The 16,126-nt window shown below is 41.6% G+C and overlaps 1 protein-coding gene across 5 annotated transcripts in view; it reads left to right on the top strand.

The window, feature by feature from the left end:
* The first annotated feature begins 5,179 nt into the window (after positions 1-5,179).
* The window catches only part of MTCL1 (microtubule crosslinking factor 1), a 161,396-nt gene continuing 150,449 nt past the window's right edge, over positions 5,180-16,126 (top strand). For 3 of the 5 annotated variants that reach the window (XM_075213309.1, XM_075213305.1, XM_075213304.1), the window contains exon 1: positions 5,181-6,456. In XM_075213309.1, coding sequence (XP_075069410.1) covers positions 5,686-6,456 — 771 coding nt within the window. In that variant the 5' untranslated portion in view covers positions 5,181-5,685. Of the gene's footprint in view, positions 6,457-16,126 lie in introns of all 5 variants that reach the window. The other 2 variants (XM_075213306.1, XM_075213308.1) reach the window with 1 other exon arrangement.

Raw genomic sequence — 16,126 nt, 5'->3', positions numbered from 1 at the left:
ACAAAACAGCAAACAACTCTGCCTTCTAAAGAGAAATTATCACAAATCCCCAAGGCGAGTCCAAGGGTGTTGGTGGTTGTCAAGCCTGACCTTCCCATCACTGTACGGGAAGAGGTGGCTCGGGAGGAGGCTATTGATGATGTAGCTGGCGCTGTGGAGGAACTTGATGATGAGGATGGTGATGTGGTTATTGTAAATGAGGCACCAGGGGGGGAAACAGCTGATGTCCATGGGATGAAAAAGCCCATCGTCATGCCTGGTCAGAAGACCAAAAAATGCACCTCTTCGGTCTGGAGTTATTTTTATCCAAATCCGGACAACCAATGTATGGCCATATGTAGCTTATGTAAAGCTCAAATAAGCAGGGGTAAGTATCTTGCCCACCTAGGGACATCCTCCCTTATACGTCACCTGAATAACCTTCATAGTTCAGGAACTGGGGCTAGGACCGTCATCGGTACAGGGACACCTAAATCCCGTGGTCCAGTTGGATACACACCAGCAACACCCTCCTCGTCAACTTCCTCCACGATCTCCATCAGATTGAGTCCTGCAGCCCAAGTCAGCAGCCAGACTGAGTCCTCTCCAATACGGGATTCATCCGAGGAATCCTGCAGCGGTACGCCTACTACTGCAACTGCTGCTGTTGCTGCTGTTAGTCGGTCATCTTCCCAGAGGGGAAGTCGTAAGACCGCTAAGTCTTTCACAAAACAATTGACCGTCCAACAGTCGTTTGCCATGACCACAAAATACAATAGTAGTCACCCTATTGCAAAGCGTATAACTGCGGCTGTAACTGCAATGTTGGTGTTAGACGTGCGCCCGGTGTCCGCCATCAGTGGAGTGGGATTTAGAGGGTTGATGCAGGTATTGTGTCCCCGGTACCAAATCCCGTCGAGATTCCACTTCACTAGGCAGGCGATACCAAAAATGTACAGAGAAGTACGATCAGGAACTGGGGCTAGGACCGTCATCGGTACAGGGACACCTAAATCCCGTGGTCCTCAGTGCTCTGAAAAATGCGGTTGTACCCACTGTCCACTTAACCACGGACATGTGGACAAGTGGTTCTGGGCAAACGAAGGACTATATGACTGTGACAGCCCACTGGGTAGATGCATCGCCTTCCGCAGCAACAGCAACAGCTGCATCAGTAGCAGCATCTACAAAATGGCTGCTCGTGCAAAGGCAGGCAACATTGTGTATTACAGGCTTTAATAAGAGGCACAACGCTGACAACATATTAGAGAAACTGAGGGAAATTATCTCCCAGTGGCTTACCCCACTTAGACTCTCATGGGGATTTGTGGTGTCAGACAATGCCAGTAACATTATGTGGGCATTAAATATGAGCAATTTCCAGCACGTCCCATGTTTTGCCCACACCATTAATTTGGTGGTGCAGCATTACCTCAAGGGTGACAGGGGTGTGCAGGAGATGCTTGCGGTGGCGCGCAAAATTGCTGGACACTTTCGGCATTCAGCCAGTGCCTACCGCAGACTAGAGGCACATCAAAAAAGCATGAACCTGCCCTGCCATCACCTCAAACAAGAGGTTGTGACGCGCTGGAACTCCACCCTCTATATGCTGCAGAGGATGGAGGAGCAGCAAAAGGCCATTCAGGCTGGCGGGGATGCTGATAACATCTGGTCCGGACTGAAGGACCTGCCAACCATTGCAGACATGTCTACTGTCGCTGCATTGGATGCTGTCACAATTGAAAAAATGGTGGAGGATTATTTTGCTGACACCATCCAAATAGACATGTCAGACAGTCCATATTGTTACTGGCAGGAAAAAAAGGCAGTTTGGAAGCCCCTGTGCAAACTGGCTCTATTTTACCTGAGTTGTCCCCCCTCCAGTGTGTACTCAGAAAGAGTTTTTAGTGCAGCGGGGAACCTGGTCAGTGAGCGGCGAAGGAGGTTGCTTCCTCACAACGTTGAAAAAATGATGTTTATAAAAATGAATAATCAATTCCTCAATGAAGTACAGCACTGCCCTCCAGATACTACAGAGGGACCTGTGGTTGTGGAGTCCAGCGGGGACGAATTGATAATGTGTGAGGAGGAGGAAGTACACACTGTAGGGGGAGAGGAATCAGAGGTTGAGGATGAGGACGACATCTTTCCTCAGTAGAGCCAGTTTAGTTTGTACAGGGAGAGATGAATTGTTATTTTGGTGTGGGGGCCCAAACAAACCAATCCTTTCAGCCACAGTTGTTTGGTAGGCCCTGTCGCTGAAATGATTGGTTTGTTAAAGTGTGCATGTCCTATTTCAACAACATAAGGGTGGGTGGGAGGGCCCAAGGACAATTCCATCTTGCAACTATTTTTTTGGCATTATGTGACCATTCAACAGTCGTTTGCCATGTTCAAAAAGTAAAAGAAAATGTCAACAAATTCAAAAAATTTAATCAAAAGTTAAATGCCCTGTCATTATTTAAAACAAGAGGGTTTGACGTGCTAGAATTAGTGTAGTGTTAATATGTTATAAACACTACACTTGGAACTTGGAGGAGGTATTGTGGCCCAGCTATCAAATTTAGTACCGGGGCCACCCCACTACACAGTCCAGAATTTTTTTTTTGGAAATTCAGAGCCGTGGAGGGTTTTTAATTAATTATATTGTGGTGACCACTCCTCTACGCAGTCCAGATACATTTATTGGTGCGAATCATACAAGTTCAGGGTTTTTAAATTATATTGTGGTGACCCACTCCTCTACGCAGTCCAGATACATTTATTGGTGCGAATCATACAAGTTCAGGGTTTTTAAATTATATTGTGGTGACCCACTCCTCTACGCAGTCCAGATACATTTTTTGGTGCGATAAGACCAGTTGATGGTTTTCTTATTATATTGTGGTGACCCACTCCTCTACGCAGTCCAGATACATTTATTGGTGCGAATCATACAAGTTCAGGGTTTTTAAATTATATTGTGGTGACCCACTCCTCTACGCAGTCCAGATACATTTATTGGTGCGAATCATACAAGTTCAGGGTTTTTAAATTATATTGTGGTGACCCACTCCTCTACGCAGTCCAGGTACATTTTTTGGTGCGATTAAGACCAGTTGATGGTTTTCTTATTATATTGTGGGGACCACTCCACTACGCAGTCCATAAAGATACCTCGTTGCAACGTTTTGGACTAATAACTATATTGTGAGGTGTTCAGAATACACTCTAAATTAGTGGAAATGCTTGTTATTTAATGTTATTGAGGTTAATAATAGCGTAGGAGTGAAAATAAGCCCAAAAACTTGATTTTTGAACTTTTTATGCTTTTTTAAAAAAAAAATCCGAATCCAAAACCTTAAATCCGAATCAAAACCTTTCGGCAGGTGTTTTGCGAAACAAATCCGAACCCAAAACATCGCGAAAATCCGAATCCAAAACACAAAACACGAGACACCAAAAGTCGCCGGAGCACATCCCTAGTCACTACTACTATTCGCACACAATACACAGGTGATGTTAATACAGTTATAAACTCTTGTAAATAATATATGCATAAACAGTAAGTTTGGGAAGTCATTGCTTATGTTACACAAGTTCTGTTACTGAACACTGAAGTGATGACATCAGTACTCAATTAGAAGTAATAATGCACCCCTACTGTAATTTATTACATACAGCACAAGTTGCCTATGATGTTTGTGACATTTACTGGGGTTAAGAGTTTGATTCCCGACCATGGCCTTATCGGTGTGGAGTTTGTATGTTCTCCCCGTGTTTGCGTAGGTTTCCTCCGGGGGCTCCGGTTTCCTCCCACACTCCGAAAACATACTTGTATGTTAATTGGTTGCTATTAAATTGCCCTTAGTCTTTCTCGATCTGTGTGTGTGTATGTTAAGGAATTTAGACTGTAAGCTCCAATGGGGCAGGGACTGATGTCAGTGAGTTCTCTGTACAGCGCTGTGAAATTAGTGGCGCTATATAAATAGCTGATTATAATGATGATGATGTATTTAATCACTCAGCCTACAGCATTGTGCTTTTGTATGGTCCCAGAACGCCTCTGTGACTTCTAATATCAATATAATTTACACTAGTGAGTGCATTAACCCATACGTAGCCATGAGCTTACACATTATAACAACCCCATGCTTACATTAAATATACTAATTCTAGACACAGGGGCAAACGCAGGATTTTAGGAGGGGGGTTTCCTCACCATGCCGTCAGTAGGCGTGGCCAGCATGCATGGGGGCGTGGCTATAATTTTAGACAATGCTTGGCTGCTCTCCAACTCTTCCTATCCCCATAATATACATGGGCAATGCTGCGTGGACCACTGTTAGGTGCACACAGCTCTCCCTTTTCAAGCAGAGACGTGTGAAGCGCCGGGGCAGGGTCCAGCCACCTCAATAATACAGTGCCCCAGGCTTGGAGGGGGGTTTTCAGGCACTAGCAAACCCCTCCTCGGTTTGCCTATGAGACACCCTTTGAATTTTTATGTATATACCAGCCCTGTACCCCATTGTTTGTCCCAGCAATGTCTCCCCATAGATTGGCCCTGTGCCCCATATTTTAATATATCAGCCTTGGGCCACATGTGACCAGTTACTACACATGCAGTAGGTGCCAATTATCCTACTAATCTGTTTTGGATCATGGGAGGATATCTGAGCACCCAGAGGTCTATACTGTCCTAATTCGCTTCCAACTGTCATCTAAGCGGCAACAGCTAAAAACATTTTAGGATAAAACAGGAAGACCTCTCCGCAGTTCGACCTACTCAGCAAGGGTGGGTGTTGGGCTCACAGATGTGCCCTTAAAGAGATGCGCTCCCATTTATTTTTATAAATGTATGAAGCATCATGTAAACAAGTAATTAAAAACTGATTAGCTCAAGTTTGTTTTATTTACCCCCTGCGATGTGATTAAAAACTGAGAAGTTACTATTTCATTCACATATGATGTAGTAATTTGACAATTCTTTATTTCTAATTATATGCACAATCATATCTCACAAATTTTATAATACATTTAATTGTCTTCTTTAAAGTGATACAGCATCTAAACTCGCATTCGTATAGATTTTAACTATATACACAAATGGTGACAATATATGCAGATGGCATATGTGCTACGCATGCAGACACATAACAGTGGTGTAGTCACAGAAACAAACACACAGGGGCGCATGTGCGGCAAGCTGGCAAACGTCAGGCTACATGATAGACAGCAGCGTTTGCAGATTTGCAGAAACAGTAGGGCGAGGAGGTGGAGAAGCAGAAGAGCAGTCAGGGAGAAGCCGGTGCGGCCGGATGAGAAGTGAGAGAAGATGGATACTGAGTATGTCGAGTGTGGTGGACATTGGTACGTGAGTCAGATGTGGTGAGAAGACACTACGGTAGGAAGACACCAAGATAAATGTGCATGAAGGAAAACACTGAAGAGCAATAAAAATAGATCGATTTAGTGGCGATATTGCCAGTGCGGGCAGCTGCTGGGAGCAAACCTAGGTTGGTCATTAGCGGATTGGGGGCTGGAAGGATCAGCAGCGTTGAGACCCGGTGCATGCATTGTAATGATTGTAAGTGGCTGTGAGCTGCAGGAAGAAAAGTGATGAGAAGGTGCGCTGGGATTCTGCTCGGATGCTGTAGCGCCGCTGTTGTGGCACAGCCTGGATAGCCTCTGGGCTGGAGGGGGGTCCTGTCCCCGCTGCTGCATCAGATGGAGACTTTAAATACTGAGCCCAGGCTGCAAAGCCATCCTCATGCTGAGAAGAAGAGGCTGAACCGAGCACCTTCCCCTGCTAGACCTTTCCTGAAAGACTCCCACCCCAGGACGCCACCTGCTAAACCCTCTGTGCTGCCCCCCAAGTCCCCCAGCAGCAGAATCAGGCACCAATCCACCGGGCTTCTTGTCGCCCAGAGCCGCTTATCCAGGCGCAGTGTTCCCGTCAAAGACAAACCAAGCCCAGCAAAAACTTCCAGCGCCAAAGCTTCACTGAGTAACAAGAGGGCATCTAGGCCGTCGCATGAACCTGTGGACCCGAACTGCAGAGGGGGCAGCAGGAGAGAACCACAGCCGCTGCCCTCCCCCTCCTCTCCTCTGACAGCAGGAGGTACCAGCCGCAGGAGGTTGCAGAGATTAGAAGCCCAGGCGCCGGGGGTTTGTAGCACCTTGGTTCGGGTCAGCCACACAGATAGCAGCTCCGACCTGTCCGACTGCCCGTCCGAGCCCCTGTCGGATGAACACCGCCCCCTACCCGCTCACAGCAGTGACAACGAGTCCGGCTCCAGCGAGCAGGTGGTTGCATCAGTACCAGGGAGAGTCGCCCTGATTGCAGGATCAGAGAAGCTGCAAGCAACATCCAGGAATGATGACCCCCGGGAAGCTGGTGGGACCCCAAGTAAAAGTCATGCACCCCCAAACCAAGTACAGGAGGAGGACTTGCTCAGGGAGATGGAGGAGTTACGCTCAGAGAACGACTATCTCAAGGTAAGTTAGCTGAGGTCAGATGGTGGGTAGGTGAGACCAATGCCTCACCACACTGTAGTCTGCTCAGAGTGAATTTGTTTAGTTTGGATATTTTGACATCACTACCTATCAGATAGGAGTATTAATCCACCATTTCTAATGTAGTATAGCAGTCACCAGATATGTTTTAGCCACTTACCAGTAAACATTTTGGATCACAGTGCTTTATATACAGTGCTTGTGTTACAGATTATTTATACCAACTCATTATTAACTATTGTAATTTATGTTGTGGTGAAGGGAGATGTTGGTCAGCAGGTTATTGAAAACTTTAGTTGGTTTGTGAAACTGAAACATTACTCTTTTTTGTTATACAAAATAATTTCTGTGACAGATCCATGTTTATTTTTATTTTTTATGGTAAAGATGTTTTCATCACCAGTCTGAAAAGTACAGTAAAATGACACAATAAAGATATGAAGAGAGTAAGTGATTGAGTAGGGCAATGATTGGTTGATGAGATTTTTCATTAATGAAATGTCTAGAGATTTACCATAAGCCAAAGCTCACTGACTGTTATCTTTGCAGAGAATTGCGGACTAAGTGCAGAGGCCACAGTATAGCTACAAAGTATAGCTTGTAAGGCTGTGTGTTATTAAGAGGAATCTATTTTATTTCAAACACCCCCCTTCTTACCCAACCTATATGGTTTATTTTCTCTTTGAACTTCTTCTGTAATGCCGTACAAGTCATGTATTATTGAACCATTATTTAATCGGTGTTCTAAGTTGTCTGAAAGTGTTTCAACAATAAATAGGTTGCAGCATTCAAATGATCTCAATTATATGGTTGTATATGCCCAGCTACAACTTTTTATTTATTTTTCTTTGGAGTTTCCTTATGCACCTCCCAGCTTTCCATTAATATCACCAGGCAGATTTATTTGTGTTATCCTGAATACAATATTGCCTTTCTTTAGGGTGAATGTCAATACAATAATAATAATAATAATAATAATTATAAAATATCGGTCTCATAATATAAATATCTAGCTTGAAGACACTGAAGAAAAATAGAAAGAAAGCAAACAATGTATTTAGGAAAGATTTGTAGAAGATAATATACAAGCATCACAATTAAATTTGTCTAAAAATGTAGAACTCTCACCTTAATTAACTTGATTTTAAACATTAGGGCCTATTTTTTTATTAACAGGGTTTTACCCCGTTAATTATCATCTGTCATTATTGTGATGTAACCATTTATCAAAAAATCATCCTGAGACAGATGGGAGGCTGTCCCGGGGTAATGACTACTTACCTTAAAACTCCATTCAGTATCGCAAAAATACATTGCAATAGTGACCGGAGGAGGGAGCAGGTAAGCTGTGGTGAGGGAAAAGCAGTTTCCACATGGTTTAGGGCTTGATAAATAGGCCCCATTGTCACAGAACCAGCAGATCTATGAAACTAACCATTTTTAAATGGCAATGGAGGGTATGTGTGTGTGTGTGTGTGAGCTGGAGGGCCAATCACATGCCACAAATTCTTGATTGCGGCTTGTGATTAGTGCTCACCAGGACTGTGAGAGAAAGGGAGGAGACCTGGGAAAATGACAGACTTCGGCTAGGGGTAACGTTACTAAAATATTTTTCCTAGCTGGAAGTGCAGCTTTATGTTGTTCCTTAGATGCTCTCTAACCAGTATCTTACAGCTCCTCTTTTCACTCTGTACGTATTTTTCCTTTTTTAATAGGAAACCATTAGAACTGCAGGAGAGCATGTGCAGCTGTCATCCAGCCACTCTGCCCTATTGACATCACTGAGGTTTCAAACACCCACCATCCAAAGCTTTCTCACACTATAGGGCTCATGTAGGGTTGGACGCAAACTGCATTTCCAGCGTATAATATTCTTTGCGCATGTCCACAAAGCGTTAGTTGCTTTCTCAGCCTTAGGAGGAGTAAAACGCATCATGCACTTAAGGCCGCTTGTGGAACAGGGAATGATCGGGAGTGAAGGACGGGTTGGAGCAAATGCGTCTAATTTAGACTGAGATTCAGACGTGTATGCGCTTGCCAGCATATGGTAAAAACGTGCTAGTGTAAGTTATGAACTGATAGTGATGATGGCCATCTTAGATGCATCCAGCTTATCATACCCCCCCTGTAAGGTGCATTCTCTCTGGATGCAGTTTCCATCAGCATTTTAGATGGAAATTGCATCCAACTCTACATGAGCCCTATGGGACATATTTGATTGTGCACTGAGTGCCTCCGGAATGGGCACTAAGACACTCCACGTTACTGCAACATCACTGATTTCCCTTCACCCCCACTCATAGGGTTGCCAAGGGAAATCTGCGATGTTGCGGTATCATAAAAAATGCGAAGCCATGATGTTCAAACATGGGGCAGATTCATTATTACCACTAAATTTATTGTAGATTTTTGCTAACGGCTCACCAAAAGTCAGTGTTGAAATTACTGTAATAATGTTAATGAGGCACAGCTATTACCATAGTGACAGTAATAATGCGCAGGTAGCCATAATAGTGCACGGCCCGCGTTGTTCTAGAGAACAGCGCGAGGAATTGAATCCCCACGTATGTGTTTAAAACCTCAGCACTGTCAGTGGGACAACATGACTTTTGGTGGGCCAAGGACTTTTATTTTACATTTAAAACTGTTTTCCATAGTAACCATTTGGTAAAAAATGGATACTTGCTCATCTAACCAATGATTGACAAGTAGGGTATAGATAGATAACAATATATTTTGAAAAAGAAAAATTTCTCTGAAGCAAAAAAGCAATTTTTTGGAGATATTTTACTAAGATAAGAAAATACAAAGGGGTCAATTCAATTCGGCTGTGTTATTCTAGGAATAATGCGGCCCGCGCAGTTTTACCGTTACTACAATAAAAGTGTGTATTATTACCATAAGTACGGTAATTTTAAAGCTGATTCAAGGGCTGTGAGCAAAAATCCAGGTTAAAATTACTGTGTTAATGGTAATATAGTTAGCGCCCCATTATTCCTACACTAACGTGGCCGAATTGAATTACCCCTAAATAGTGTTTTATGTGGTCTGGTGTTACATAGTATAATAGCAACACTGGACTGAAGCTAAGTAAAAATTTGTATTTTCTCTTAATGTATTTTTTCTTATCTTTGTGAACATTTTAGTTTTATGTGGTGTTATTCTTTCAGATGCTACCACAGTAAAGCTGCAAAGAATTATTGCATAACTAGTGATTAACAAAGACTTCGCGGGGTATTCAATTAGGTCCAGGATTCGCGGCACCACACGGCTGCGCAGGTAAGTATGTTAATATGGTACCGCAATATCGCAGATTTATGGTTGCAAACGAAAATTCACATTATTGCGGTCCCGCGGATTGTCTTCTCAGCCAGTTGTGGTGCAGTGCCGTGAATCCCGGATCTAATTAAATACTAAAGACTTAAGTTGGCCATACACATGGTAATTCGGTAGTTTGATCAGACTGCTGAATATCTGGATTCATGACCAGTTTAGCTACAAATGAAAGACAAGATTGAATGTATCCAGGTCACAGGTTGGGTCAGACAACTGGATTGTAGACGTCCCAAGCATTTTCGTTGACCTATGACCACATACAATGTGTTTCACAAACCATCAACCAATCACTATATCAGGGCAAACGCAGGATTTGTAGAGGGGGGTTTCCACACCACGCCACCAGTCGGCGTGCCCAGCATACATGTGGGCGTGGCTATAACATTAGACAGCGCTTGGCTGCTCTTCAACTCTTCCTATCCCTATAATATACATGGGCAATGCTGCATGCACTACTGTTAGGTGCACGCAGCTCTCCCTTTTGAAGCAGAGCCGTGTGAAGCGGGGGCAGGGTCTAGCCACCTCAATTATACAGTGCTCCAGGCTTGGAGGGGGGTTTCCGGGCACTAGGAACCCCCTCCTCTCCCCGGTTTGCCTATGTATATTGTACTTTCCTTATTAAATCTTGATTAGATTTGATCAGATAGATCTGTCTGTTCTGGGACCAAACACACATGAACACTGTAATTTTTGGGCTTCTTAAGATGGAAAAACTGAAATTATCATGTGTGTCTCCAGCCCTGAAGAAGAAAATCACATTTATACGTCAGTGTTACAATAATGTTACATTTAGAGGAACTGGACATCCTCACATACAACATATTTGATTACAATTTTAAAAATCTAAATAAACCTTTATGTAATATTTTTCTGAATTGTCACCAGTTGAACATTGTAAATGTATTCAACTTTATTAGTTTAATTATACAGAAAAAGATCAAAAAATATTTCCAGATCACGTATTGACATGGTCACCGGTTTTGGATATTGGAAGTTAATTACTTTTTTCTAGCAATAATCTCAATAAAGGCTAATTCCACTTTTGTCTAAATTAAATTATTGTTGTATTCCCCTTTAATGTAATCTTCCAACAAAAACTCCTCCACCTGCCTCATTTACTTCTCACGTCACAGATGGCAATGTATGAGGAGATTCAATTTGCCAATGTGCAATGTCATTCCTGCTTGTAGTTTGGGCCAATCCCCTTTGCCATATGAGTTGCAAACATAATATAGAATCAGCGAAACCAAGGTGCGCGCCATTATATTAATGCGTGAATAAAATTATTTGAGAGAGTACTGCCTGGACAATTAAGACCACTCTGTATGTGCAAACAAATTATTGTCTGGCCCACTGAAACAAGATAAATATATATATCTATATCTCTCTCTCTCTCTCTCTCTCTCTCTCTCTCTCTCTCTATATATATATATATATATATATATATATATATATATATATATCTCCATCCATATATGTATATATGTATATATAATATATATATATATATATATATATATATATATATATATATATATATATATATATCAGCATATACATGAGTAAGAGTTTTCACATTATAACTAGAGATGAGCGCACTCGGATTTCCTGAATCCGAGCCCACCCGAACGTTGCCGATCCGAGTCGGATCCGAGACAGATCCGGGTATTGGCGCCAAATGAAAACTTGAAAGCGAGGCTCCGAGTCATAATCCCGTTGTCGGATCTTGCGATACTCGGAACCTATAAATTCCCCGCTAGTCGCCGCCATCTTCACTCGGGCATTGATCAGGGTAGAGGGAGGGTGTGTTAGGTGGTCCTCTGTCCTGGTAGATCTCGTGCTGTGCTGTTTAGTTCTGTGCTGTGCTGTGCTGTGCTGTGCTGTGCTGTGCTGTGCTGTGCTGTGCTGTGCTGTGTTCTGTTTTGCAGTATCAGTCCAGTGGTGCTGTATGCTGTGCTCTGTTAATTTTGAGTTCAGTGGTGCTGCTGGGTCCTGTGCTGTGTCCTGTTCAGTCCAGTGGTGCTGTGTCCTGTGCTCTGTGCTTCTAAGGGCATAGTTATTTCCCCATTATTCCCAAGTGTTTAAAAAATTAAAAAAAGGTTATAAAAAAAAATACAAAAAAATAATTACATTTTTTTTTAATTACAACAAAATTTGCCAAACCAATCCTGCAGTATAAGCCCATTGGTACTGCAATATTATCAAGTTCACACATTCAGCAGTAAAAGTCCAGTGGTACTGCTGCAATATTACAAAGTTCACACATTCTGCAGTATCGGTCCAGCGGTGCTGTGTGCTGTGCTCTGTCAATTTTGAGTTCAGTGGTGCTGCTGGGTCCTGTGCTGTGTCCTGTTCAGTCCAGTGGTCCTGTGTCCAGTGCTCTGTGCTTCTAAGGGCATAGTTTTTTCCTTAATATTCCCAAGTGTTTAAAAAAATTTAAAAAAAGTTAATAAAAAAATATACAAAAAACTAATTAATTTTTTTTTTTAATTACAACAAAATTTGCCAAACCAATCCTGCAGTATAAGCCCATTGGTACTGCAATATTACCAAGTTCACACATTCAGCAGTAAAAGTCCACTCCTCTACGCAGTCCAGATACATTTATTGGTGCGAATCATACAAGTTCAGGGTTTTTAAATTATATTGTGGTGACCACTCCTCTACGCAGTCCAGGTACATTTTTTGGTGCGATTAAGACCAGTTGATGGTTTTCTTATTATATTGTGGTGACCCACTCCTCTACGCAGTCCAGGTACATTTTTTGGTGCGATTAAGACCAGTTGATGGTTTTCTTTATTATATTGTGGTGACCCACTCCTCTACGCAGCCCAGGTACATTTTTTGGTGCGATTAAGACCAGTTGATGGTTTTCTTATTATATTGTGGGGACCACTCCACTACGCAGTCCAGAAAGATACCTCGTTGCAACGTTTTGGACTAATAACTATATTGTGAGGTGTTCAGAATACACTGTAAATTAGTGGAAATGCTTGTTAATGAATGTTATTGAGGTTAATAATAGCGTAGGAGTGAAAATAAGCCCAAAAACTTGATTTTTAAACTTTTTATGCTTTTTTCAAAAAAAATCCGAATCCAAAACCTTAAATCCGAACCAAAACCTTTCGACAGGTGTTTTGCGAAACAAATCCGAACCCAAAACATCGCGAAAATCCGAATCCAAAACACGAGACACCAAAAGTCATCGGTGCACATCCCTAATTATAACTATATTGGGACAAACTTACCTGCCAATGTCAAGGCCTCTCCTGTAGGCGAGTCCCTAGACAGTTGTTTTAGGGAGTCATATCCCTCTCCTCATAGGTTGCTGTATACTTTGAAAATGTGGGATTTAATTGTGACACCCTGAGGTTCACTTCTTGCTTAACTGGTTAGGGACTCACCTACAGGAGATGTCTTGACATTGGCAGGTGAGTTTATCCCACACAAAATTCTCCTTTATGTATATACATAGTGATTTATATAGTGTTTGTTTCACAGTGCCAGATTATATATTTTTTTTGTCTAAACATATATATATATATATATATATATATATATATATATATATATATATATATATATATATATATATATGTATAGGTATTATTCAGAGGTGGGAAGTGGTACTTGTAGGCCGCTCTATTGATGATTGATAAACAAGGATCAGTGGTTGGCTATAATGGCCAGAAGGAAACTTTTACTTTGTTTAGACCAGGGTTTCCCAAATCCAGTCCTCATGGGGTCCTAACAGTGTATATTTTCCATATTTCCCAGCTGGAGAACAGGTGTATTCATTATATATTGACATATTTTATACGAACCACAGGTAGTATAATTATTTCACTTGTGACCTGGAAAACATGGACTGTTTCTGCTCCCTGAGGACTTTGGGAAACACTGGCTGAGACCAAGGATATCTAACTAGAGGCCGCATTCCAAATCTTTTTTGTATGTATGGTGTTTTTCAATAAAATTTATTCTGTGTGATACTCAGCTGCCTCTGTGATAGTGTCCGTGAGTGGTGAGGCCTCACTTACAGCTTCGCTGGGCCCCCCTCAGGGGATATACGCATCTTATGACTCAGCTAACCATTTCTCACATGCATAGTCTAGTGAAAACAATAGCAAAATAGTTAAAATAGATAAAACATAATTAAAAAAATATATTTTACAGCTATCAATGATTAAAAAAATTGCTTTATTCAAATAATAAAGCATTTTGTCATTAATTTATTTGGTTATGATGGCAAGTACAAATGTAAATACAGAGGTGATCATTCTTAGAAAGGCTTCTCTATGCTATCACTGGCCAAACCAGTGAATCTTATCCCTGTCAGGGGTTACCACTAGAGAGAGCAGTTCTTACCCGTTTATAGCGACCATGGAGCTTTTACTCCTTGATAAATAGACCCATTAGATTCTATTAAAATAATTTTTAAAATAATGACTAACAATTTCAGGAATCACCATAAAAAATGGTTCTTATTTTCATATAACTCCACCTTTACATAGAATTACTCCACAGAGACACAGTGGACTCTCTCTTCCTTCCAGCATTTCACATGAGAGTGACACTTTTTATTATTGTATGTTGTTTTTCTGTAAAAAAGTGTGTTGTAAGAGTGATTTCTAGGTTCCATTCAGTTAATCCAGACCCGCATCCCTGTGCTCCGTAAATTCTGCAAATGGCCCTAATAGTGTTACCATAACTGCACAATGCAATCTGAATAGGTTTTGCTTAAATCCCAGTAGCTAGTTATAGGTTGTTTTGCTTTTGCCGTGATACGTTTAATTCATGTAAATGTGAAATGACATTTCTGTTCTACAAACACAAATTTGTCCCCCTGGACATGTATTTTATGTCTGGCACCTGCTTTATGAGATTAATGCAGTAAATCTTTTCTCATATGTCATCTTTTCTATATTTATTGAAATGTTATATGAATTGTAGGCTTAAATGGCAGATAAAAAGATGCAATAAGTCTGTTTTGTAGCACATTGGCCAGTTACCATTGGTGGACAGGAATGTGTCCTTTTCCCAGCATAATTCCATGATAAGGTTGTATTAGGCAGATGCAGAGCCGTAACGAGGCAGGTGCGGGCGGTGCTGTCGCCCAGGGCGCAAGCCCAAGGGGGCGCAGCAGCCGTCGCTACCTGCCTCTGTACATCAAAGTTGAACTCAAGGCTCTAGCAACAACGCTACTCCACCGTATGCAGTATCCAAGATGATAACGTGCCCTGTCAATGCCGGCTTCTAACAGCTCTGGCCTCATCTGTTACGAGGTACCACCTGCAGTGGTAATGATAAATAAAGTTTTTTTTCTCTCTTACTTTAAGCGTTGCGGACGTGACGTAATGACTCTGCAAACTTACTGTACAGAGGAGCTGCTGCTTTCTGATGGACGTGTGAGTTGGGAGAAAAAGTAAAGGATAATACTGGAAGGGGGGGGAGAAGAGGGCTGAGATTAGTTTCCATATTTCAGGTAAATACATTCTCAGTTTATTTGTGATAAAAAAAGAAAACCAGCAAAGCAGGCTTTACCGAAGTTATTTGTGGTAGTGTTGTATCTAATAACCGTTTTTGCACATATACATGAGGCACTTGTAAAATTATTTATTGCACTTTTTATACTTTTCAATTTAATTCTGTAAAACAATGGGCATTTCTATTAAATTATATGTAAAATGTATGTCTACTTCTACATTTAAGATGTGATTTAAATGTGCCACATCCCTTTATCCATTCTCCCCCCCCCCCTCACAGTGGGAAATGCAGATAGGTATGCAGCAACTAGGAGAACAGATCAAAAATTTTAAGTACCTGTACACTTTCTAGCCAAAGGGCTAGATTTACTAAGCTGCGGGTTTGAAAAAGTGGGGATGTTGCCTATAGCAACCAATCAGATTCTAGCTGTCATTTTGTAGAGGGTACTAAATAAATGAAAGCTAGAATCTGATCAAACCCGCAGTTTAGTAAATATACCCCTTTGTCTCATCCCTGCAAAATGAAAAAAAATGTAAAAGCAAATCCTGAATACACAGGATTTCTTTTCCTATATCTGTCCAAAGCCAGCCTTCATTTTACTGCAACAAATCCTTGCTTCATTGAAGTGATTTCATAGTTTAGTAAAGCAGTGAAGCTTCTATAACTGTTAGACTACAGTTTTGAGGGTGAAAATGAATGTAACTCTCTAAACTTTGTTAGGGGACATGACCAGTGCAAATGGGAAGACCACTAAAACAAATAATATCTCGTGCTTTCTGATACATTTGATTCAGTGCGCTACAGTCCCATCATTTCACATTTTACGAGA

This window comes from Mixophyes fleayi, chromosome 5 (assembly GCF_038048845.1).
Source record: "Mixophyes fleayi isolate aMixFle1 chromosome 5, aMixFle1.hap1, whole genome shotgun sequence".
NCBI lineage: Eukaryota > Metazoa > Chordata > Amphibia > Anura > Limnodynastidae > Mixophyes > Mixophyes fleayi.
The sequence above is the reverse complement of the archived record's forward strand: the minus strand, read 5'-3'. Positions and strand labels throughout refer to the sequence as shown.